Here is a 24820-nt window from a genome sequence, read left to right as displayed (position 1 = left end):
CAGTCAGCAGAAGGTGGAGGTCATGTGCTCTGCAGCCTTGAACAATGCAGCTCCCACAGCCTGCAAGGGGGAATCATAATGCAGTAACTCAGAAACCTAGCAGAGGTGCAGCTGCTACTTGGAAGGAGGTTATTTATATTTTACACATCAAATATTTATATATTAAAGTCTGAATGGCATTGAAAAAGAATAGAGAGTGGCATAATAGAGTGGGAGCTGAACTTGCTCCTTGAATTCATCTCCTTTTATAGCTTGGCTTTGCTGTAGAGTTTTGCTCAGGCATCCTGAAAGTTGGAGTGAGAGCTGGCACTCCATGCCAGGCTCCTGCTGCTGCCTGAGTCACTGCGGCACATGCTGGGTAATCCATTGCAGTGCAGGCTCCTGAGAATCCTGCAATGCTGAGAAACAAACAGCCAGGGCAAGGAAGGCAAGGCCAGCAGCAGCTCTGCGCTGAGATTTTCTTCAGCAGCACTTGGAGTAGCAGTGCACCTGCAGTTTCTGTAAACACACATGTAAATAAAATATAAAATGCATCCTGTTCTTCATAGCTTCTGTAAAAAGCACATAAACCCCAGACTTGCTCTTATAATGATAATGTTAAGGACAAAGTGCTTCTGTTTATGTTAATGCCACTTTCACCCCAGTTATTGCCATAGTCTAGTTCTGTATTGTGCTGAGTTCTCAGTGTTGGTCTCCTTTCTGTTCATGGAGAGGAAGGCACTGCTGGAGTTTTGTGGCTAGTTGAGAATTGAACCTGTAGGCTTTGACAATGCTTTTCAGAAGTCCACTTAGAAAAGAGCCATTCAAATATCAGGTTGCACCTTCTATTTGATTTTCTAGAGCCCCAGTGTCCTTTCACTGTGTACATGTTTCTGTTATCAGAGTTACTGAGAGTTTTATGCATTGATGGGAGAATATTCCAGTTAATTTCCTGCAACATCTCAGATAGCAGCAGCTGTGCACGTGAAACACAAAAATAACTTGGCCTTACATACTTGCTATTCAAAGGACAATGCCGAGCCTCTGAGGAGAATCAATTCTGTTTCCTTACCACCCTAATTAAGGTGCTTTTTTGATACTGTACTTGTGTTTAATGAACTGTAATGACTACAGTGAAATTAGTCTGGTTGACAACTGAACATGACTTAAGAAATTCAGGACTCAAAGGAAATCAAGGGATTCTAAAATTCTGTTTTCTATGTTTGCAGTCAGGTAACAGATCTAAGGTGAAAAAGTAGAGAAGGTATTTTAAATTTTTTTTTTCTTAACCAAGGAAAAAAGAAATAAAATGTAAAAATCAGTGGTAATAGTCCTAGGTAATAACATCCCCTTTATTCCCTTGTGTTTTGCAAGTGCTGGTGGGTCTTACTGTTCTCATTGTTTTCCTTATAGTTGCCAGTAAATATGGTACTAGAAAGTGACATGGGTTCAGGGATAAGGAGCTGGTCAGTGGTAGAACGAAAAGTAGATTTTGTGCTTTTAGACTATAGAGGCAATGTCCAGTCACTGTGGTTTTTTTAAAAAATTATTTATTGGTTTTTAATGTATTTTGCATAGGTATTGATAAATGCAAAATGTAGATATGGGTTTGGCTTCATGTTTCCATATAAATGTGATATAACTCCACTGGCTGAACATGGTAATTTTCAATCACCTTTACTGTATTTAATACCCCTCTGGAATGGGCAAGCAATCTTTTAGAAACTGGGATTTTTGGGTAATGGTATCTCCTCAGCAGATCATGTGTGTGTGTGTGAAATGTGCTTAGTGCCATAAACAAAATGTTGGACTGGGAGTCACAAAGTCAGTGTTTTGATTCAAAATCATGATTTGCCTTTTGCCATCCTGTTTATAGAGCTAGAAGGTGAAATTTGGTGTGTGTGCCATCTGTGTGGTCAGAGAACACACAAACACAGGAACGCTTTGTCTTTCTTTCCCACAGAGCATGTGGCACCTGCCAGCTTGGCATCTGGGTCACAGGAGATGTGTGATGCAGGGGGAGGGGGAAGGAGACCCATTAAATGAGGAAATTGGTAATCAAAGACCTTTCATCAATTCAGAACCAGCAGTTCCAGTCTGCTCTTCTGAAATTTCTGCCAAAGAAAATAATATTTTTAAAGATGTTAGGATGAATTCTGTGTTTGGTGTGATCTGCTTGGATGACTGACTGCCTGAGGCACTGGAACATAGCAACTATTGAAGTCGGAGGGAGAGATCCACCCTTATTGATCAGCATCACTCCACTTTATTGATCAACCCGACACCTTTTATAACAGTGTTAATCAAGTTCATGCATATTGCAAAATCTGAGCTCCTGATAGGTTGTAGAGAAAACTTCAGCTCCACCTTTTGTTTACAATACCAAAAGTTAGTTTACTGAAACCAAGATCAGTGTTCTCACCCTGATATGGAGAGTTCTCAAAACTTTCATCTCTGTTCTCAGACTGACTGTCTGCTCCCAGCAGCAGCCAAGGACAGAACGGTTTGAGAATCTTGTTGTTTATATGAAAGGTGGCTGAGAACCTGATTATTTACAGAATCAAGCCTGGGAAAGGCTGCTTTATTCCTTTAGCTGAATTGTTTCATGGCCTCTTTCTTTAAGCCATGCCTGAACCAGGCTGTCCACAAGCAACTGCTACTTACCTTTAAGATTAACTGTTTATCATTTTATGGATTTAGCTTCTGAATAATCCCTACTTGCCTTTTTCCCCCTGTACATTGTAGTAACTACCTAGGATCCAAAGGGCCATATCTAGTGCTTTGTTTTGTGTGGAGAACGCAAGAATGATGGCATTTTCATTGTGAGTTTGATGATTAAGAGTTTCCCTTCAGTGATCTGTTCAGCTGTGGTTAAAGGTTTCTGTTTCATGGGACTTGGCTTGTTTTGCTGCTGATGGATGTGCTGCCTTTTCTGTAGGAATTTCTTGCTGCAAAGCCATGGTGCCCCCACAGAGGAGGACAGAGCCTTTTGACCTCCTTTGCACTGGAGCTTTATGGCTCCTTGGGCAGTTCTGCAGGGGTCTGTGTTCTGTGTGTAAATTATACTTGGAAATGATTTCAGTTTTCTCTGTCATTTGTTTAATTTGATAACAGTGGAGGTCAGTTCTGTGGGAGGGCTGAGGGAAGTTCTTTTCTGTCCCATGGATGAAGTCAGTGGTGCATTTCTGCAGTGCTGCTCTCACTACTGGAAAGAACTGTGCCTTGAGGAGATTCAGGACAATGTGTGTCTTTCTTAGAAATGGAGCTGAGGAGCCCCGTTATCCCCAATTACATTCAAGTTTGTGGTGTTGTGTGTATCAATGTCTTGCTGCCTAAAACCACTGGCAGGTTTTGAAACAGAGTTACGAAAATAAGGCAGAAATGTCCAGTGACTTCCTTTCCAAACTAGTCATGGTGAACAAACTGATGAAATAATGGTTGTGGGGTTTTTACTTCACTTTTCACTGTGATACGTGGAGGTTTTCTATTAAGTAAATGAAAGGAGCATGGATTATTGCAAACTTTCTGATACAAGAAAGTGCTTGAGACCTGTGTGTTCCATTTAGGTTTCCCAACTCATGATGAGCACAGGTTGCATTAGCAAAGAGTAAGATAATCTTAAGTTCTTTTTTCCCATGGGTAGTGCTTCTAAGGGCCTCCATGGATCCTTGCTAAGTCAGCAGTGCTGCAAGAAGCACATTGATGGATTTTTCAAAATATTTGAGGAATTAGACTTTTAAGACCATTAAAAATTCAGTTGCATTTGTAGCAGACCCAGGAACTGGAAGTACATTGCTTCACGGTGCTCTGATGCTGGATATGAACTTAGGCTTGGGAAAACTGTGAACTAAAATGCCTTAAAAAAAAAAAAAGAATCAAAAAACAAGAACCCTCTCAAGCAGCACAGGCAATATGCTTGCTGATTTAAAGGGGAAGTGTGCAATCCTTGTACAGCAGAATCAGGTAGATTGCTTTGAGTATCAAGCAGTGGGGGCTGACTGTGTGGCAGAAGAACGTGGGTGTTTCACACTGTACCAAAAGCACAGGAAGCTCAGATAAGTAGCAATGAAGCCATTTAAATCAAAATAATGTGCAGTAAAAAGTAAGGGTATGAGAAGGAGTTCTCAGTCCATTTTATAGTGATTTAAAATCCACACAGCTTGTCTTAAGTGCTAAAACATGTCAGCAGCAGTTTAATAACATTGAAGGACAAAATTTCGTACTTGCTTATGTGGAATGGAATTCTGGAAGAATTACTGTCTGGAAAGTAGCTTCTGAAAGAGCAATAAACAGATTATTTGTCACTTTTCATGCATAAAATGTAGACTTGCTGATAAACATGCAGATGTGGTGATGAGAAATAGCATGCTAATGTGAGAAGTTAATTCTAAAGCAAATCAACTTAAAATTACCATTTTTGACTGTTGGTGTATCTGGCTGTGTACAGCTTCTGTTGACAGTCTTGTTCTGCTTCCTCTGCACAGCTCTCCTGGGGCTCTGCAGGGAATGATCTTGACCACATTTTTGCTGGTAATGGCTTCACTAAAACTGTCACTTTAAGCTATGGCACTGCCAAGGATGTTCTTACTTTAGATAAATATGTAGCCATATAGTAACTTTAAAAAGTATTTGCAACATATCTTTTAGTGCTAGCAGCCCTTGTACTTTGACAAATTTAAAAATATTTGGCCCAAATACACAAGTTTTGAGCTTAAAGCTGTAAGTCTCTATTAAAAATACCCACATCTTGTCTGTGTTATTTATCCTGTAGTCAGTTTGCACTGGTGCTTAAAACTATTTGCTAAGAAATTACTAAGACTCAAACAAACTGCTTTGGTGTTGAATGTAAGTGAATAGGTGTGACTTCAGCAAAGGTGATATGAATATATTCTGGCTTTACAGAAACTGAATTAAGTTATCCAAGACTTTTTCCTGCTCTTTGACAGGGCTCTCTGACATCAGTTGTGTGTAAGTGATCTTCCTAATTGTGCATGTGGGCATTGAAGTGTAAGTGCTTGGTGTCCTAATAAGGTGGCCTAATGTATTCAGCCTTAAAAAAAAAATTAAAAATTGAACTTTTTGATCAGCTGATTTGTATTTAAATGGATTTTCAGTATAGCTGTCAAATAAGCAGAAGTCTCTGGTGGTGGAAATGCAGGAGGGCAATTGGGTAGTCATGAATTATGCAGTGTAGTTACATGTTTTAAGAAGAAAACAATATTTACATGTTTTAAGGATTTTAATTTCTTGCTCTGCATATGCAGGCTATGATCTTTGTGTTGCTTCATCTCTCCTATTTGACAAACTAGGACCTATTTTTTTTTTTGTTTCAAATGGTGTAAAAAAAAAAAACAACAACAGTATGTTACTCTCACAGTAAAATGGTGCAATTGGCTATTCTATAGCAGCTCTAACCTAGTCAGACTTGATGCAGGACCCAGCTACAAGGTGCCACACTGGGTTATGGTTACAGTAAGGTGTAAAATACTTGTCCAGCTTTACATCCATGGGTAGATCTGTGACTCTTGATGTGCTGAAAGCTGACTAGACCCTCCTAAGTTCAGGCCTGTGCTGCAATCAGTGATGTATTTAGTGGGAGCCATCTTCCTGAATGAGCTAGGTAGTTGAACCTGAGAAAAGAGTGAAGGATCCAGTTTTTGGGTTTAATTCCAGGGCATTGTGCTGGAACTGGTCACATAATGTTCTGGGAACATGAAGTGTATTCAGTTCCTCTCAGGAGCTATGAATCAGAGTAGTGCTCTCTTCCAGAACTATGACTGACAATATGCCAACATTCCCTAGAACAAGGCAGAGCATAGATTTTCACTAGACTGGTGGCAATTGCAGCTGTTGTAGGAAGTGAGCAGAAATGAAGAGGTATTGAATGGTAATTTCAAGTACTGATTTAGGGCAGGGAGGTCATTAAAGAAGTCAGACCCCCTCACTGTATACACACCTTTGTGCTGCTTGTGCAGGAACAGTGTTTATGCAGTCAGCTTTAACTGCTGGATGCTGTCAGGTGCAGCACAGAATTCCATGGCAACTTGCATCACCCTGAACCTGGGCAGTGCTTGCTTTGCTCTACCTTCAGGGCAAGGTCCTGTCCACCTCCTTGAGTCAGCTCTGGGTGTGTCATCACACACACTGAGCTGTTAGAGGCAGCTTATCCATCTCAAAATCAACCCAGCTCCAGTGTGTGTGAGCAGCTTTCAGGTGGATTAACTCACTGAAGAGCTCACAGCACACCAGAGCTGCTGCTACCAGTGCAAGGGAAGTGGAGGCAATGTCTCAACAGGGATGAAAAGGATTTAGAGAAGGCTAAGCAGCTGTGGGAAAGTGCCTTAATGATTATTAGACTGTTTTGTTCAGAGAGTAGAATAAATTCTGCTTTGTAAGGGGTATGCATCTCACTGAAGTTCTAAATTATCAGCCCACAAGGAATCTCTGGTACCAGCTCACCCTGGGTTAATGGTGAATGTTGTGGTTATGATAATATATCACATGAGGGCAAAAAGATCTATCCCTAATCCAGCAAGCCTGGAATCCAAACAGGACAGGTGAGTGGTTTAAGTGAAATGGTGATCAGCCTGGATGTAGGTAAAAGCAGTGTTCCTGATGAAAGCAGCACCTCAAGCTGTGTGAGATCTGAGAGGCTTCAGCCAGGCTTCAGCAAAAGACTGAGAATGCTCTTGAAGGAGAGATGGACACATTTCTTAAGTGGAGGAAGGAGTGCCTTTATTTCAGCTGAGAGGAGGGTCTGGGGAGGGAAGTTCTGCTCAGTGTGAGTAACATCTACTGGGACAAGTGATGTACAACACAGACCCAGGTCACTGTGACATTGTCAAGGGTAGCAAGGGGCAAGATAATCAGTAAAAAATATGGTGTCACTTCTCCAGTTCTCTCAATACTCTGAGCAAAACAGAATGTTTTAAGGGACTTCTTTCACAATTACTTATTAGTGTCTGTAAAAGCAATTTTTGAATATAGTCATGAGAGATGTCCAATATAAAAACATCTTAAATCACACAGGAGTGAGGAGGAAGAAGATAATATGAAAGGTTCTCATATTACTTGGAAAGGAAGTGTGTAAAAGGGTTCTTTAAATCTCCGATTTTAAGGATTTTGTTTTATGGTACAGTCACCCTTTCTCATCTTTGCAGTGAATATATATGAGTAGGTCAAAAGGAAGCCACACCTTCCTTAGAAGCACAGGGAACAGCTTCAGAAAGAGGGATTGTTTTAAGGCCAAATCAGAATGTTAATGCTGCCAAGTGAAATTTTGCACTTGGAGCCTGTGGAGGGAGGAAGAAGTGTTAATGTGGTAACAGCCAGTGGAATGCACGCAGTGTGTGACTTGTCATTCACAGCTCCAACTCCTCTCCATGCAGAGGAAACAGAATGAAATATTGCCCAGTTGTACCTGAAACAAAATGCTGAAAGAGAGGCAGAAAATGGTTCTGACAAGCACTGAGGTGCTGCTTGTCCTAATCACCCTGAGGAGGATGGGTCTGTGGGATGCACCCACTAACTCAACTTGTCTGCAGTGCTTGTGCACATTCAGTCGCATTATATTGGCTGGACGAGCAACTGCCAACATAAGGAGATGGAAGGCCATAGTTTAGAATAAAAAACCCCAAAATTTACTTTTCAGAGAAATTCAGAATGTTTTTTTAAGCATGAACTCAGTGAGAAGTCAGTGAAATTAAAAAGTGAGGAAGGATAATCACTATGGGTATCTTTTTATGGCCCTTTGATGGCTTTGCAGTTCTCTTTTTAGGGTATGCTCACTTTCACAAACAAGATTGCAAACGGATTGGGGAACAGTATTTTAGATTTGCATAATGAAATATGGAAGTAAAAGTGTGGAGCATGGAGATTCATGGTTTCAGGTTTGTCATTGTTCTTGGCTATTTAAAGTCTTACACCAATAATTTAATTTACTGTCAGAGACTTTAATGTAATCAGGTTTTCTCATTAAAAGCACCTGTATTTTTTCTTCTGAAAACTGGGCAGTTTTGTGTCTGACACTGTTAGATTTTTTTAAGTAGGCTTGCAGAGCAAATAGTGTGCCTGTGTCCAAAACCTTTGGTTACTTTATTGCATTTGAATTCTTACAAAGATGTTTCCCTTAGAGATGTGTACAATAATGATGACTTTGAATTTCTAGATGTAGAAATGTATGTGTAAGCATCACTATTGAGTTCTTTAGGAAACAGTGGAGGTTTGTCAGGAAGAGTTCAAGGTTTTGCAGTACAAAGTAGTTTTTGTTGTACAATGCGTGTGCTGAAGAATAGCTGGAGCAGACAAGTTGGGCTGAAGTGCTCAGTAATAGTGTGACGTGTCACTGCCTGGTGCGAAATGAGTCACTCTCTATAGAAATGCAAAATAACATTATAGAGTCCAGAGTCTTGTACTTTATTCATATATGGACAAGACTGTCCTTTGTCCATGATAATGGTTTTCTTCAATATCTGTGTGCATCTAATTTAAGCACATAGACAGCATTGCATTGGTGTATGTACCATGTCATGCTAATGATTTGTTTGATTGGTGCCTCCATTTTTTCAGAGTTCAGTATCTTACTCTCCTTTTTCAATACTTTTAAAGATTTGATTAAAGACTAAGTACAGTTGTCAAACTGGATTGGCTGTTTTGTCATATGTAGAAATACTGGCCTCAGAGCTGTATTCATTTGGGCTTGCTTCAGAACAACTGTTTGTGTTCTGACTGAACAGTTGCAGTCAGTAGAAAGCTCATTTAGTGCTGCTTGGAAGGACCACATCTGAAGTCATCAAAGGGCAGTGGGAAATCTTTCTGTGCAGAGAATTGGAACAAGTCTGGAGAAAGCATGAGAGAGAGTTGCTGGAGCTCCATGGTTTATGCAATGACATAGAGATGAAGGCTTTATTTAGGAATATGACTTTTGTTGTTGAAATGTGTCTGGATTTTGCCACAAATTGGATTTATAGGCAAGGACGAGTAGATGGCATGTGGGTAACTTGAAAAACTGAGTTTGCCATGAGATGGACACAGTTTCTGGAAGGCACTTCTCAGTGGTTTTGCTGCCTCCAAAGTTCAGTAGCTACCAAAGGCATCAAGTAAAAGCACTGTGGTTTGGAAGTGCCTTTGTGAAGCCTGTGTTTCTTACTTTTTCATCCCACTGCTGTGGTCAAACAGTTAACGTGAAAATTGCAGTTAGTGGGTGCACTCAGAAAGGCAGTGTAGTTACCTGGGAAGGATGCCAAGTCTGATAGGGATTTCAAGTTTAAAGCATTTAAGACTTTAGACAATTACTATGTGTCTCAGAATTACAGACCTAGAAGCAGGGGCTGAGCCCCAGTTCAGCTGCTTTAAGAGCCTGTAGGGCTCAGAGGTAAAAGTCCAATTTGAGGATAATGATATTGCTGGGTAGATTGTCTGGGTAAGTTAATAACAAGTTCCATTAATCACTGGGTGGTCCAGCTCATTTGTGAAGGGGCTATGGGGGAGCAGAGGGGGAAGAATTGTGTTTGAATTGTTCTTTACTGGACCAAGTGCTGGGCCACTGCCATTGAGGTGTTCTAGGTCTCTGTGGCTGGAATCAAGTGTCTGCTTTGTGACAGCTGCTCTTTTTTCCTTTAAATGTACAGCACATTTCCTTTCACACTGTTCAGTGGCTAATGTTTAAACTTTGTGCTGGTGGTTAAAAGGAATAAGGAATGTGTATAATTAGGAAGTGGAGAAAGCTGCTCTGTTATGGGAAAGAAATAAAAAACACTTCTTACAACTATACTTGAGGGTCCTGCCATAATTATCTGCATGTAGTTACTGATTGCTTAATATTTTTCTGTCAAAAACCTTTGTAAAGAAAATTATCTCTAAACAAATACTGTGTGCATTATAAGAGAAAGGACTTAGCCTTTTAGGTTTATTAGGTTGTGGAATATATTCCTTTAAACATTTTCTGCTACAATTACATTAAACATTCTGTATGCTTCTAGCTCATGTATTTACCATTACCTGGTAGAGCTGTAGGTCTCATCTGAAGATGAAATCAAAAAGTGTTTTGCTGCTGACAGGTCTGAAGGCAGGAGGAGACTCAAGTCCCATTTGAAAAATGAAAGGTTATGCTGATGATCTTTTGTTTAAGTGACAGATTTCTAATCCAAAGCCTTTATTCTTGCAGGTGATTTAGAACCAAGGTGTATTGCAGTTTCTGAGCCTGGCACTCAGTACTTTATAAGCTGTTTGGCAAGTGTTCCCAGTCAGTGCAAGTGCTGATGTTTATCTGTTGTGCTCTCAAGTTCAGGTGTCAGGGCATCGGAGGGAAGGTGCTTTTGCAACTTAAAGGCAGAAGGTCAAATTTAATGAAATGTGGAGTCATAAAGGGTGCTTATCTATGTGATAGGAAGCAAAGCTGATAAAAGGTGGGTTTTCAAGGAAAGGTTTATTGCAACCCTCCTTGAAAGCAGAGGTAGTTTTTATCTCTTTCTGGCTGTTTTCTTCCTGCTCCTTTTGTTATTTTCTGTTTCTCAAAATAACAGCAAGTACATGGTCTTCTCTGGGCTGTTCTCTATGGTATTTCTGTCCTAGGACTCTTTATTCCTTTAACTTTGAGTTGAAATTATAAGTTACCAGAATGAACCAGTCTTGTACTTTGATAAAAGAACACGAGAGTGTACCAATAAATGACTCCTGAGCAGAACACTGAAGAGAACAAAAGTATATACATCTCCTGATGGGAACAGAAGAGAGACGCTGGCAGGAAAAAGGGAAGGAGGAGCTGGCTTGTGGGAGAGAATATTTAAGATGGAAAATTGAATGAATTTTTATCATCTGTAGATGCACAAAGTAACTGGTTCTTCTAAAATGTTTCATTTCCTGCATAAGTATCATTTCTCTGAACAATTTATCAAGTGACTGCTCCTAGCTGTGGGAACATGTTTTTTGACACTTATGCAACAAAAATGGAACAACAGCTGAACAATTCTTGGTACCTCTGAGTTTGGCTGAGCATTGGAATGAACATCATGATTAGACCTTCTGGAAAAAGTGTGGGTGTGTGTGTATGAGGTTTGCTCAGGTTTTGTAGCAGGCCATCCAGCAGAGGTGGAGAGAAGTGTTAGAACAAAATGGAAACTGAAAGAAACGTAAGGCATAGAGGTAAGTGATAATGAAGGGTGAGACAACAGAGAAAAACAAACTAAATGTAAGCAATGCTAGTGAAAAGAGACTGAAAGGAAAAGAGGAAGGTGCTAAGGTACCAGTGATGAGTAAATAAGGAGAAAGCAACATTTGGGATGCACAGCTAGCTTAAGGTCTCTGTGAGAGAGAAAAACTTACAAAGGTTAGTAGAAATACTCGAGATGTGAGAGTGACAGCTCTGCTCTCCTGTGCTGTGGGGTGAGGTGAGCACACCCAGAGCAGTGCAGGAGGTGAGTGCCTGACAGAGCTGACTGCCCTGGCACAGAGATGGGGGTATAAAATCAGTCAGTGGCAAAATGGTTTCCTTGCTCTGCCCTTCCCTTATTTCAGTTTTTGAGCACTGAGCCAAACTCTTCTCAGTCTCAGAGATGATGACACCCTAACAAAGAGCAGGCTTTGTTCTGGTATTTGAACCTGTGGCATTGATTTAACCTTGGTAGGACAGGAGCATCACTTTTGCTCTCTCTCTCTTCCAGGGAGGCAAGCAGTGTTTGTACTTCAGCCTTGCACAGGAGCTCCAGCACTGTAAATTGTCACTGGGACCCTGGGAACTCAGCTGGTAGTGGCTGCTTAGGGAATGCTCTGAATTGCTACATCCCTTCTTGCCAGGGGCATGTTCCATTCCTGCAGCTCTTCTCCAGTGTCTGAGCTGTGATGGTTGGTACAGCTTCATTTTTGCAAACTCTGGCATTGGTTGTACTGGTGAAAGAAGTGCCAGCTTGAGCTAATTTTGCAAGTGTAGAAAACTGAGATTTGAGAAGTAAGAAAAGGAGATATAGAGTGGACTCCTGGAAGAAATCAGTGCATTCATTGCAGAAAAAAGAATGCCGTAAAAATGGAACTTCTGTGTATAATTTGATATTATTACATGTGCCTTTTGAGTAGGTAGGATTGTAAATGCTTTTGCAAAGAAACACTGCATGATTATTTGCAAAGTTATATTTTCAGTTATACTGGCAGTTCTGTGAAGCCAGGAGCCATCAGTCTGAGCTTTGTTGTGCAAGTCTGCCTTCCTTCTAGAGTATTCAACTTCTTGTGTACTTTTTAAGCATCTAGATAATTTTTGTGAAAAAAGTATTTGCTGATTACCAGAATTCTTAATCCCATTTGAAATGTGTTAGGCCGCAGTGCTGTGGATCTTGCCATTCACATTGTAGTTTGCAAGGAGGTGATGGGTCCAGACACGTCCAGGTAACTCCACAGCCAAGCAACAGTTTAAATATTGGCAAATCCTGTAGAGTTCTCTTTGTGATAACTGCAGTAATACACAGAGGCTGCCCCAAACTGCATGTGCCCTATGGCATAATGATGGCTCTATGATTTGGATGTATAGATTGATTAAGAAAATACCCACAACCTATCCAGCAATTATTTTTGAATGTAAATAACAGAAGCCTTTGCTCTGCTGTGCCAGATGAAACTCAAGGACAGAATATTTCTTCAAAAGAAGACATTAAGTAATAGTAATGCAGTAGTAGTAGTTTAGCTGCTCTCATCTGTTTGCGACTAGAATGTGAAATGAAACAGAGCTCATATCTTGGCAGTGTTGAGTCCTGTGTGCTTCTCTGATGAGTCTCTTGGGTTAGACTCTTAAGAAGTATTTACATGCCTAGAGATTTAGATAAACACTTGGTGGGGTGTTCAAAAGCATCCAGGTCTCCAATACCTCTTGGCTTACTTAAGGGGATGTGGGAGTGTGTATATGCACATGTGGGTATGTGTAAAAGCTGTTGATTAATTCTATTATTTTGAAGAAAAATCATATGAAATTCATCAGGAAATAGCATTCCAGCCACTGAGTTATTTCATAAATACTGCTGTGCTTGTATCTTTTTTCCTGTATTTTTTTGTTTTATTCTTGTTTTTCATTACTTGCCTGTATTTGTTGAAGCAAAAGAAAAAGTTGATAATCCTTGGACCTTCTGACCTGCATGGAGAAGAATGTCCTTTGACACATTTTGCAGAATTTAAATGGTATCACTCAAAATTTGAAAACTTGAAACTATTTATCATATCTATTTTGATATGGAAAATAGATATAAACACTTTTCTGCATACTGTGTACAGTAAAATCTCTTGCATGTATTGTGCATTCATCTCTTAATTTTTGCAACAAAATCTGGAATTACATTTTCACAATAAATAAATAAATTATATTCCCATATAAATAAGCTGTGCAACTCACAATTTGTGTGCCATAAACACACTTCCCCCTGTTTTGCCTGCTCAGAAATACAGACAGAATATTTTATTTAAGACTGCATTGCTCAGGGCAGGTAGTGAAGATCTGGGACTCTGGCATTCTCATTCCAGAGTTAGCAGTTCACTGTGTGGCCAAGGACGAGCCAATTTAACCCAAATCCAAGCATTTAGTCTTGTAGTTCCTCCCCTACATTAATGTTGTATCAGGAGCTTGGATGTGTGGTTTCAGCCTGTATGAATTTGTTCCCCATGTTTCCTGAAGCATCCAAAGGGCTGAAGAGTAGCTCTTGCTGAGAGCAGAAAGTCTGGAATCCAGACATGTGGAAAAGCAGCACAAGCAGCAGGGGCTTGCTTTTAATGAGGCACTTGAGACCCTTGGAGTGTCACAGAAAGGGTAAAGCTGCCCATTACATGCTGAGGATAAAATATTCTGAAATATGCTAAGACCTTTCAAAGGACATGCTTGCTTAGAGCAAGAGCCAGCACCCTTCTCACTGTGCAGACTTCTTTGTAAGTCTAGATTACACAGTCTATATTTACACATACTTTGGCTGGATTTGGTTAATAAGGTTAATTTAAAAGGCTGCATGATTGTGTGCACACTAGATCAGCTGGGTACAGGATTTTGAGTGTTGACTAAGGAACATCAAGTGCCCAGCATTCCTGACCCTACTTAAAATTCTCTTTCTGGCATAGGCTTACTTGTAGAACAATGTCAAGCAATATCAGAGCTAGAATTCAATGTCTGATCTTTCTGTTACTAAATTAATTTTTAAAAAACCACCCAAACCAAGCCATATGTAATTTTGTGCTTGATTCTTGCAAAAATTACGTACGAGAAATACACTAGGAAGAGCACAGGTAGCATATGTGATAAATTCTCAGTATCACTGTCAAATAAACAAGATTAATTTTTTTTAAACAGATATAGCAAATATCAAACTGATTCGTAAATCTTTTACTAGATGTTATTGACTTTCATAAAATGCAGGACCATGGCTGGCATATTGGCCTGTTTTTGCAGATGACTTAGTTGTTTAATACCAGGTAAGGTACTTTGTCTTACCTAATCAATTGTAGACTTCTCTGAGACCAAGAGGTGTTACTATATCTTTTGCTGCTTTCTTGAGAGATGATGAGTTTCTAAAGCACATGCACAAAATTTTTCAATCTGTCATGACCTTTAATATACTCAGGTCTTGTTTCCTTTTTGTTTTCTTTCTTTGTCTTGAAAAAGCAGGAATGAAAAACTATTTAACACATCGTGGAGTTCCTGTCAGCAGAAAGAATTGCAGAGATGCTGGGAACTGGGAGCTCTGGTCAGACACCCACATCACAGACATTGTGTGGCAGATCTTTGTGTAGAGCTCTCGTTAGGTTGGTTAAAATGGCTGCCCTGCTCTTTTGAAAAATTTCTGTTGTGATAATCCTCCCACATGGCAGAATATTTTCTTTAGACTATGTGAAATTAGGCTGTTTGACTAATAACACTAAACTATTTTTTTCCATCTTTTTTTTTGGATTGTGTAAGTCCTTCCTCAAGAAAAGGCACATTTCTCAACCAGCAACCTTGTTTGTCATATTGTTGGGCTCTGTGCCTTTTCCTTTTTCATTGATTGGGTTTCCCAAGCAAAGGCTGTAAAGATGATTAAATACATTGACATGTACCCAGGTGTCTTCTGTGCTTCTTCCTTATTTATACAAGTTGATCTAAGTTAGGAGAGTCCACACTAAGTGATACAGCACAACTGTTTATAAAAGAGTTGAAAGCAGCAGAAATTCTTGTCTGCATAGGTGTGAATATCTCACACAATCAGGGGCAAAGCAGAACCTCCAGCTGATGGGTTGGAGGGGGGATTTTGCTGAAGGACATCTTGGATTGTGAGGTGTATCTGGAATGCCTGCTGATAATCCTCCATCAGTGGGGAGTGCTGTCGTTGCTCAGTCTCCCTAGATGTACCAGGGCTTGTCAGGGCTCTCTCAATCCCAGAACACATGGATTGCACTGTTGGAGCTTCTTTCTGAGCAGAGCTGAGCTGCAGAACTGGGCCTTGGCCAGAACTGAGCTGCTGCCACTCCACAGCTGAGGCTGTTCATGGGTTCCTCATGGGAGCTGCAGGCAGGCCCTCCCTGTGTCCATGGCACTTCTCTCTGCAGGACACCTGGGGAGTTCTGCTGGGCTGGCTAGACCCTGCTGATGCTGGCAGCTGGAGGGGGACCCCAGAGGGCTCAGCTGATTGCCTGGCTGGGCTTCTCTACACTTTGGGTCATGCTCAGCTCTGAACAGTTTGCTCCATGTTAGGAAGTAGATTGGATAATAATGCTTGGCACAGGGGCCTTTCAACAGTGATGTGCTCAGTTCTGAGCTTGTGTTCCCCTGGCAGCTCCCAGAACATCCCCATGTGGGAAAGAGGTGTTTGGGGGCACCTTTGGATCCCCCTTCCCAGGCAGGCTGCTTCACAAACACCCTTGTCCTCTGTTCCTCTCTAGGGGGCAAATCCTTGTGTAACTCAGTTCACCTTCTTCCTGAAAATAATCATCTTGTTGCTGCTGTTTGCCTGAGAAGTTACAAGTAATGAAGTAGTGGATTCATCAATATTAGGGAGACAGGAATGTTCTTTGTGAATATAAACACTGTGGCAGTACTCTCATGCATTTTTTAGCTTTGTTTGTATGATTCAGAGCTCTCTTGGTAGAAGAAGTATGTTTTCCTTCTTGGGAAACAGACCCTTGAGATTGATATTTTTGGTATTTTAATTTTGTTGGCTGCAGGGACGAGATTTGCTATTGGGTCCATCAGAAATCCCTAAGGAAGTTGACAGTGTGAGCATAGTCATGAGGTGTCTTTAAAGTACAAGCATGTCCTACATGTTCTTTGTTTCTACTTTAAATATCTGAGCATAGACATCTTCAGTGAAACATTAGGATGTGAATTCCTCTGGCCATGGATGTAGTTTTCTGGAGTTCTGGTTCAGCTGCTTGTTGTAGGTAATGAATTCTGGGTGAATCATTCAATTTTATGCAGTACTTCTTTGTTTCCATGAATTTCTATAGAAGTGTACTCTGCCATGAGTATTGACAGAATGCTGCTTGAATTTTGTATCCTCAATGTGATTATAATTTTTAATGTGTTCATGTCTCACATAAATTACAAAATGTTATTATGTTTTATAATTATGTATGAACCATTACCAAAAGAGAAAGCTGCACTTTCTTAAATACCTGTGTACATGCATTGTTAAATTCAGAGATATTTTATAGCACTTATGCTGCCATGGGAGCAATAACAAGTATTTGACTTCTAGGGCACAGCTTCTTGCACACCATAATTTTGATTAAATAGCAGTAGAACCCAACTCAGCTGCTTGATTAATTTTTAAAAAAAAACGCCCAGTTCCTGCTGCTGCTGTCAGAAATCTTTTCTACCATTTTACCAAATGCTTTGGGGAAATCTGTGCCACTGTTAGCTGAAAGTTTAGTAGAAGAAAAAGTTATAAAATGCTTCTTGTGAAGGTGATGACCCTCTGAGTTTGACACTGAGGTGCTGAGCACTTGGCTCCATCCAGAAAAGCACTTCAGCACCTGCTGAGGATGAACTGCAATGATTTGCTGGGGGTGAGCCAGAGTGCTCTGTATTTGTGTGACTGAAACATCTGCACTTTGTAGTAGACCCTCTATTTATTTTGGAGGGTAGAATAAATCTTTTTTCTTTAAACTACATCAGAGCAAGAGAATTTTTGTTTCCTTTGAAAACACAACATAGTGAGGTGACTCGAGTTCCTGCCATCCTTGAGTGCTTAACCTCTAAAATGAGGGATTTGTATTTTGTATCCAAAGCATTAGGATGGAATGAGCTATGTCAGTTTAATTAAAAGAAGAGGTCCAAGGACCAGTACACTTTCATAGTTTGTTTTTTTCTTTATTGTTGTAGAGGTATTTTAGGAGACCATATCTATTTAGGTATATATTACCATTTTCATTTGCAGATGATTTTGTACCCAGGAGACAACTACTGTGTTTCTTTAGTCTTTTGTTTAGATCTGAATTTGAAAATGTGCACCTTAGTTTAGTTCCTCAGCTTGGGACACTGCTTTTTCTTCTGAGCATCCAAACCTGTAGAAAACCTCTAGAAATCAATCACAGGGGTTCCTAGTAGCTGCCCATTCACCTAGTTGGTAAAGAAGAATATTTTATTCTTTTTTTTAAGGAATATTTTACTATGGTGGTGGCAAGCTTTGTGCAGCTGGCTCTGCCAGTGTGTATTCCTTTAAATGTTTACTAAGATGCAAGACCTTAAACTGTGTTTTAGGTCAAGTTCTTGGTGGTCTGCGGCACATGAACTAGTGGTAACCTTCTTTTTTTTTTTTTTTTTTTTCTGAGTGTTGAGGTTTGCAATTTATATGAAATACAAAAATCAGGAAAGAAGAAAGAAGAAAAACATGTAATATGCATAACATTGTAATAGAACTTGAAAGCAACAAACAGGGAATTACAGATATTTGAGGTTAAACTACTTTTGATCTAGAAAAGAGTCTGAAATCTTGGTCTCTAATCTGATAGTGCATTCTGGAAGAGGACAAAAAAGAAAATCTCTCCCTCCCCTCAGGATTTGAATACTGCAAAGAGATTTGACTTTGCCCTGCCAGCCACCTTATTCCTCCCTTTGTTTATTACAGGCTTAAATAAGATCCTTGAGAAAGCTGTTAGCATTGTCACATTGCATTAAACCAAATCAAACACTTACATGGCTGCAGGGAAATCGCTGGAACTTTTAATGATTTATTAAGAGAAGCATAACTATTGTGTGTTAACCATACTGGAATGTAGTATTTTGTACTAAGTACTGTATTTAAGATGTACTTAATGCATTTTTGCAGTTTGGCCCAGTTCTGTTTCTATGGGAAATGTAGCCATACAGTTACATTATTTCCTGGCTCACCCTGTGTTAACTTTGGGATGAATCTATTCATTTTCCCAGTTGATTTCTTGCTTCCTTTTTAGAGAGAGAGGGAAATAAATTTAAAATCTTTTCATAGCCTTGGCTTTTTTGTCAGAATAAAAAAAAATCTAGGTTTTGCCTCATGGGTTTGACAGCGTGCATATTTATGACAAATGTAGGAATTTTCTATCCCATTAAAGTTTCAACAGATAATTTCAGCAGCCAGTCCTTCAGAACAAAATAAATGCTGTAACTTTGTAAAGAGTCATTAAAAGCTCTTAAGCCTTTAATAGAATCTGATACCTTTCATTCAGCCTTTAAATAGCATGGGCTGATTTCCTGGCCAGGTATGTGCAGGAGAGTTTTTCTGGCAAGCCACTTCTTTCAGCAGTAGCTGAATAACAACAGAAGAGCTGTGATGGTTCAATCCTGGTTGGAGTGTTGCAAAAGAAGGGCAAACCAAGTGAAACAGAAGGTCAGAGCACGTGTGCAAGTATTGGCTGGCAAGAGTCCCATTGACTTGTATTATAAAATACCCAGTGGATATATAAAAAAAAAATAGGGTAATTGTTTTGAGACTTTTATCAGCTCTCTGTTGATCTGGGATATTTTTGGCAGCTTCTTATATTCAGTAACCTTCTATAGTGAAATATGAAAAACTAGTGTAATTCAGTGGATATAATGTACAAAAAATCAGTAAAATATGGCATTTTTCTGAAGCTTGTTTGTTATAATCCATATAACAATGGGGAAATATATTATTCATGTGCAATAGAGATAAATCTTAATATTTTAACATAATTTTTCACTATTTTTATTTTAAATCTTGAGATGTTTTTAGTTTAGAGTTTTGGTGGACAGCTCATGTGCTGTGTTCATGAAATTGCAGAGTGGTAAGGGGCTGGAATGGACCTTAAAAATCATCCAGTCCCAAAACCCCCTGCCCCATGGTGATACCTTCCCTTAGATCAGATTACTCAAGGCCTTCTCCAGGATTTTAACATCACCAGGGTTGAGGCAATGCTTCATCATAACAAAACACATCAAAAGAAAATTATATTATCTGAAAAAAAATAGAATAACAAAGAATTATCATGAGAAAAAAATCCCAATATTAGATTTATAGAAAAATCTTTTTCTCAGATGATTTCTTGGAATGTAAATGCCTTAGCTGATAGATATTTAGTCTTTTCAGATTGTAACAAAATTGCAGGTTGCATTTTGATTTGTAGCTGGATATACAGAACTAAAATAGAAATCATAATGTCTGGAGGGGTTTCTTTCAAAGCCTGTTTGTTTTATTGCACTTTTTTTCATGTAAAATTCTACATAAGCCCACCAGAGACTTTCAGATTGTTTATAATACAATGTCATATTTAATTTTTCAATTTTAAAAAGAGCAGTAGGATCTAGCAAGAAGTAACAAGCAAGGAGCATTTGTGTACAAACTGCAGTGGTTCTTCAGGCATAAATGTCTTATATAAACCATGCAGGTTTTGCCATTGAAAGTACTTTGTTTAACTTTAAATGTGTAACTTTAAATAAGAGGTGATAATACAAATGGCTGATTTGAAAGTATTTTCATATTCATAATTCAGCTTTGTTGCTTTTTTCTTTCACTAACTCTAATATAACTGTGATGGAGGAAGTTGAACAGACACTTGAGATAAAGTAGTTTTTCCTATTGCAGAGCTGTTCTCTGAGTGTGGGGTTTGATCAAGAGGCAGGCTAGGAAGGCTGGATCTGGGGGAAGCCTTCACCAGAAACAGGACTAATGGAAGCCTCTGACCTGCAGAGGAACAGTAAAGGGCTGCTGGCCCCCGGTGGGAACTGGTTTTTTTTTTACAGACACAAATTGTGGCTCTGTCTAGTGAAATGGTGCTGAATCCATGTTGCCCAGGTTCTGAATTTGGAGGTGAAGGATTCTTCCTGTAGAAGAAATTCCGAGCTGCCTCAGAGTACATTCCTTGTGTGATGGCAGCAGTTCTGTCTTTGGTGAGGTGGCTCATATTGCCACCTAACCACACAGCCCCTCAGCTGGGCATCCTCTGTTTATGTCCAAAGCATTTTGCAGCTTGGTATAAGGCATGTAAATGATGCTCAGCAAATAGTCAGGGAACTAAAAATCAGCAGCTGTCTCTTTTGTGCATCCATTTTCAATAATTAATTGGATATCCTGTGACTTTTAATTGTGAGAAGGGTGATGCTAGTTTTACAACTCCTAAATTCAGTATGATCAGAACAAAAGCTTTTTTGTTCCTAAATGCAAGACTAGCTATTCCAAATTATACCAGTATGAAATAGACTGTAGAGATGTAGAATTTAATTATAACTATTAGAACTTTATACCAGTCTTTACTGTGAGTAGCTCAGATGGCATACAGACTTTGAGGAATCATTTTTTATGGAGCATTGTTTTTCAAAGGCTATTAGAGCTCAGGGTGAATACCATTGAAGAAGTGTGTCCTTGGGCTACAAATTGCAGTATCATTAATGTTTGCATAGAATTGGGAAAGTTTTTTAACAGAATTGTTTTTGTTATGCTCAGGACTTTCTCCCCAGGTGTAGGTGGGTGTTAGGTTGTCTTCAGAGTCTGTATGAAACAGTATCTGCAGATCCCCTGGCTGGCTCTGAGGAGTTGTGTCCACAAGTCACTGTAAAATAGATGTAGAATTTTATTGTTGATTACACTTTCACAGTCAATCACATTACTTCATTAGGTTTATTTTTCACCATCATATAAATGAATTATCTGTAATGGGGCAGCTGTGGGCTACTGAATGTGGGTTTTGCAGCTTAAGCCTGAGAAGGGTAATTCCTCCACTGCACTCAGCCTTTGGAAAGGGTTTTGGGAAACCACAGATCTCTTCCTTGTCTGCTGGAGAAAGAAGACATGTGTGAGGCTGTGGAAAATGGCATTGATTATTTTTGGAATTAACAGTGCACAGACAGGAGACAGAAACTGTTATTGTGGAGGAGCTGCAGAACTCCTGACAGGAATTCCTGCTTTTCATGCAGCCTTGTCATGTACCTTTCTGTGTCTGCTCAAGGCCTGCTCAGACATTCCTGCAGAGACCAGGGCAGTGTCCTGCTCCTCGTGTGACCTCAGGTCACTCCTCTGCTGTCATGTCTTAACAGCAGCAAGATGATGACCCACAGGAGATCACTGGTATTTGGGCTTTTCCATCTGTTTTATCTGCTTTTGTGCTTGTTCTGTCAGTGCTCTGGAAGAGAAATGATCCTGACAAGTGTGTGTGCTTCTTGGCATATTAAACATGGAGATTGTGAGTGCTGCTTTAAAGCCAATAGGAATAATTAGCTGTACGTCTCTCTTTGAACTCACATTTTCCCTTAAGCAGGACTGTTCTCTGTGTGGTAGCAGTGATATTGATGCAAGGTCAGCCACTGCTGAGCTCCCAGCTCTGCTTCATCAGCTCCTTGCTGGTTTTTGGCAGGGCAGTGTCCTCCCCCCTCACCTGTGCCGTGCCCAGTGGCAGAGAACAGGGAACCATTGCACTGCTCAGAGCCCTGACCCATTTTCAGGTTATGCAAGTCCCCAGGGCCCTTCTAATTCAGTGAATTCCCTTTTAGAAGGTGCTGAGGACAAACAAAACACTTTATTGAGGACAGGTTTGGGGACCAGCAGCACTCAGTGAGCTAGGCTTGGATTTCTCATTACACTGTGACAGTTTCAGTGATAAAAGCCAATTAAAACAGAGAACTGTTAGGTATTTTTGAAGGAATTTAATGTTGAATATGTGTTAAATCACTGTCTAGTGGAGGGATGCTTTCAAAGGCTGTTTCACACTGGGTGAGGATCTGGCTTTCTTTTCATGTTGTCACAGTGCAGGTACCATGCACTGCAGGAAGCAGATGGCTGAGTTCTGCTCAGTGGCTTATTCCTGGCCATGATTTACTCAGTGAGGACCACAGTCAGGTCCAACAGTCTGGAGTTCTCACACCAAATTGGTTAGCTTTTAGCCTTTTCAGAAGGTTTACTGAAATCAGTCTGAAACTGGTGCTTTGAGTTTTTGAAGAACACCTGGCATTTTTATTTTGGTCACAAAGGTACTCAGTCTCACAGTGAAGCATTTTCACAAGTCTGTTCCTTCCACGGAATTGCACACAACTCCAGCAGCAGCAATGGGAGTTAGATCCCTGAACCTGCTGGCACACAGAAGGCACTCAGAAGTACAAAGCTGCAGAGACACACTTGAAAAGGTTACTATGGATTTACCTGCAGTCAGACTGGTCCCTGTGCTGAAATCTGCAGTGTGGGTCATGCCTGTAGAGTACAAGCTCTTCAAGCATGAGAAAACATTTTTTTGTTTGCTTGTTCTAAATCGGTATCAGGTACCTTTGTCTCTCTTGAAGGGAGGGCTTCATTTCCAAGACTCTTTACTTTTGTCCTGCACAGTTACCTCAAATGGATGCTGGCTATTTTCTGATCTGGAGTCAATTCCTGTAACTCTCAGAGATATTTATTCTGTAATTAAATAGCAATACCTTTTTTTGTGTATTAAATTTATCTTTTTACAGCTATTCAGTGAAAAAATAAGTGGAGCAGAAGGAACAAAGCTAGATGAGGAATTTCAAGAGATGGAAAGGGTAAGAAAAGTCACATTATGTTTTTCAATATTAAGCTATTGCAGAATCAAAAATATTTCATGTTTCAAGTGGTTGAATAGTATTGTAGATTTACCTGGGGGGGGAAACCCTATAATGTGCTTCCAAACACAAAGGATAGAGGATAAATGCAAATTTGTCCTTGAGCTTTGTCAGCTCAGCCAAGGGAGAGGAGACACCCACAAAGGCTGTTGGAGCAGAGATCAGGTTCCACTGGCACCTCTCGACAGTGAACAGAAATTCCTCTTCATCAGGAGGAGCCTTCCTCTGGCTGTGTGGGAGTTTAGAGAAGTCTGTGCTGTTAATGAGACTTTGTAAATATCACAAAGCCTTTGCGTCTGATAAAATCAATGATAACATCCTGACTACTTGGGCCAGATTTTATCTTGGTAAAATATCGTATCTTTTGGTTTAAATCCACGTTCAGAAGTTTACATGAAATTGATATGTTTGCTATCCACAGATGAGTTGTGTTGCAAATTAAACAATGTTAGTGCCAGTTTCTGCTTTTACAATTGTTATGTGGGGTTTTTTTTTTAATTGCTCTTGTCTTTTTATGTATTTTTAATGTTCATAGTAGACTTACTTTTATTTTTCAGAAAATTGATATTACTAATAAAGCTGTCACAGAGCTTCTGTCCAAATCCACGGAGTACCTTCAGCCAAATCCAGGTAGGATAGGAACAATAGGTGTTGGATTCTCATGAACATTGTTTTATTACTTGGAAATTATTTTAGGTAAATAAAAGATAATTAGGTCATCATTGTGAGGTTTCTGTGTGGAGTTCTGCAAAGTTCTTCTAAGCAAGAGGGAATGGAAGTTGGCTTTGGCTGTGATTGTGTCCTGCATTTGCTGTCTGCAGTATTTCTAATCAAGGAGCTCACAACCAGGACTAGTCAAAGGAATGTGAGTGTCAGTAAATATTTGCCTGGAGAAATGATGCTTTTTTAGTTGGGAATAAAAACTAGTTTCATATGACCCATATTGTTGAATGGAATATTTTTTCAACTTTGGACCGTGAGTTACTGACAACAAAAAATCACCAGTCTGAGATGAGCTTCGTGGCTTTGCCTGTGAAATGATTCATTGCTTTAAATAGATGAGTTTTAAAACTGGTTTTATCACTTTTAATTTTTTTTTCTTTTTGTGCCCCTCTTAGCATACAGGGCCAAGCTGGGAATGCTGAACACTATGTCAAAGATCAGAGGACAAGTTAAAGCCACAGGCTACCCCCAGACAGAGGGACTCCTGGGAGACTGCATGATACGGTATGGCAGAGAGCTGGGCGATGAGTCTATGTTTGGTGAGTTGTGCATCTCCTCTGCCAAGATTTCAGATAAAGTCCTTTGCAAAGTGTTACTCACTGACATAACCTGTGTAGGTGGCCACTGCAGGTAAGAGAGAAGGTTAAGTGCAGCGTCAGGGGATGGTTGACAGCTCAGAGGCAGAATGCTCCTGCACGTTTGCCTCTGTTGCAGGTGGATTTGATAACACTGTTACTGATGCTGGCTGATCATCCCTGTTATTAAGCATTTTAGTTTCTAAGTCACCAAACCTAAATAATTTAGAGTGATTCTCAAATCTCAAATACAGTTTATTTTTTTTAACTTTTATATAAAAATGGCTCTACTCAATTTGAGAAGTAAACTAAAGGAAAAATTATTGTAGAAAGAAATAAACAGTAACACTGGATGATTGTTTTAGTAATAACTTGTGTACAGTAGGGAGAAATTTTTCTTTTTTCCTCTGATATCTGTTGGGGAAAAAAATAACCCAAAATGTAATTCAGAACAAAACTAGTTCCAGAACAGAACTAGAACAGAACTAGTTCCAGTTTTGTATAGAGAACAAACATGACTTGCATTATTTTCTTTTTTACTCTTCAAGGG

General features: G+C 39.7%; 1 protein-coding gene across 2 annotated transcripts in view; it reads left to right on the top strand.

Annotated features, from left to right (window-relative positions):
• The window catches only part of SH3GL3 (SH3 domain containing GRB2 like 3, endophilin A3), a 45827-nt gene that overhangs the window by 8698 nt on the left and 12309 nt on the right, over nucleotides 1-24820 (top strand). For both annotated transcript variants that reach the window (XM_005483402.4, XM_005483400.3), the window contains exons 2-4: nucleotides 22844-22912; nucleotides 23530-23602; nucleotides 24091-24234. In XM_005483402.4, coding sequence (XP_005483459.1) covers nucleotides 22904-22912; nucleotides 23530-23602; nucleotides 24091-24234 — 226 coding nt within the window. In that variant the 5' untranslated portion in view covers nucleotides 22844-22903. The remainder of the gene's footprint in view (nucleotides 1-22843; nucleotides 22913-23529; nucleotides 23603-24090; nucleotides 24235-24820) is intronic.

The sequence above is a fragment of the Zonotrichia albicollis genome, chromosome 11 (genome assembly GCF_047830755.1).
Source record: "Zonotrichia albicollis isolate bZonAlb1 chromosome 11, bZonAlb1.hap1, whole genome shotgun sequence".
In the NCBI taxonomy this organism is placed as follows: domain Eukaryota; kingdom Metazoa; phylum Chordata; class Aves; order Passeriformes; family Passerellidae; genus Zonotrichia; species Zonotrichia albicollis.
This window is presented reverse-complemented; position numbering and strand designations above follow the sequence as displayed.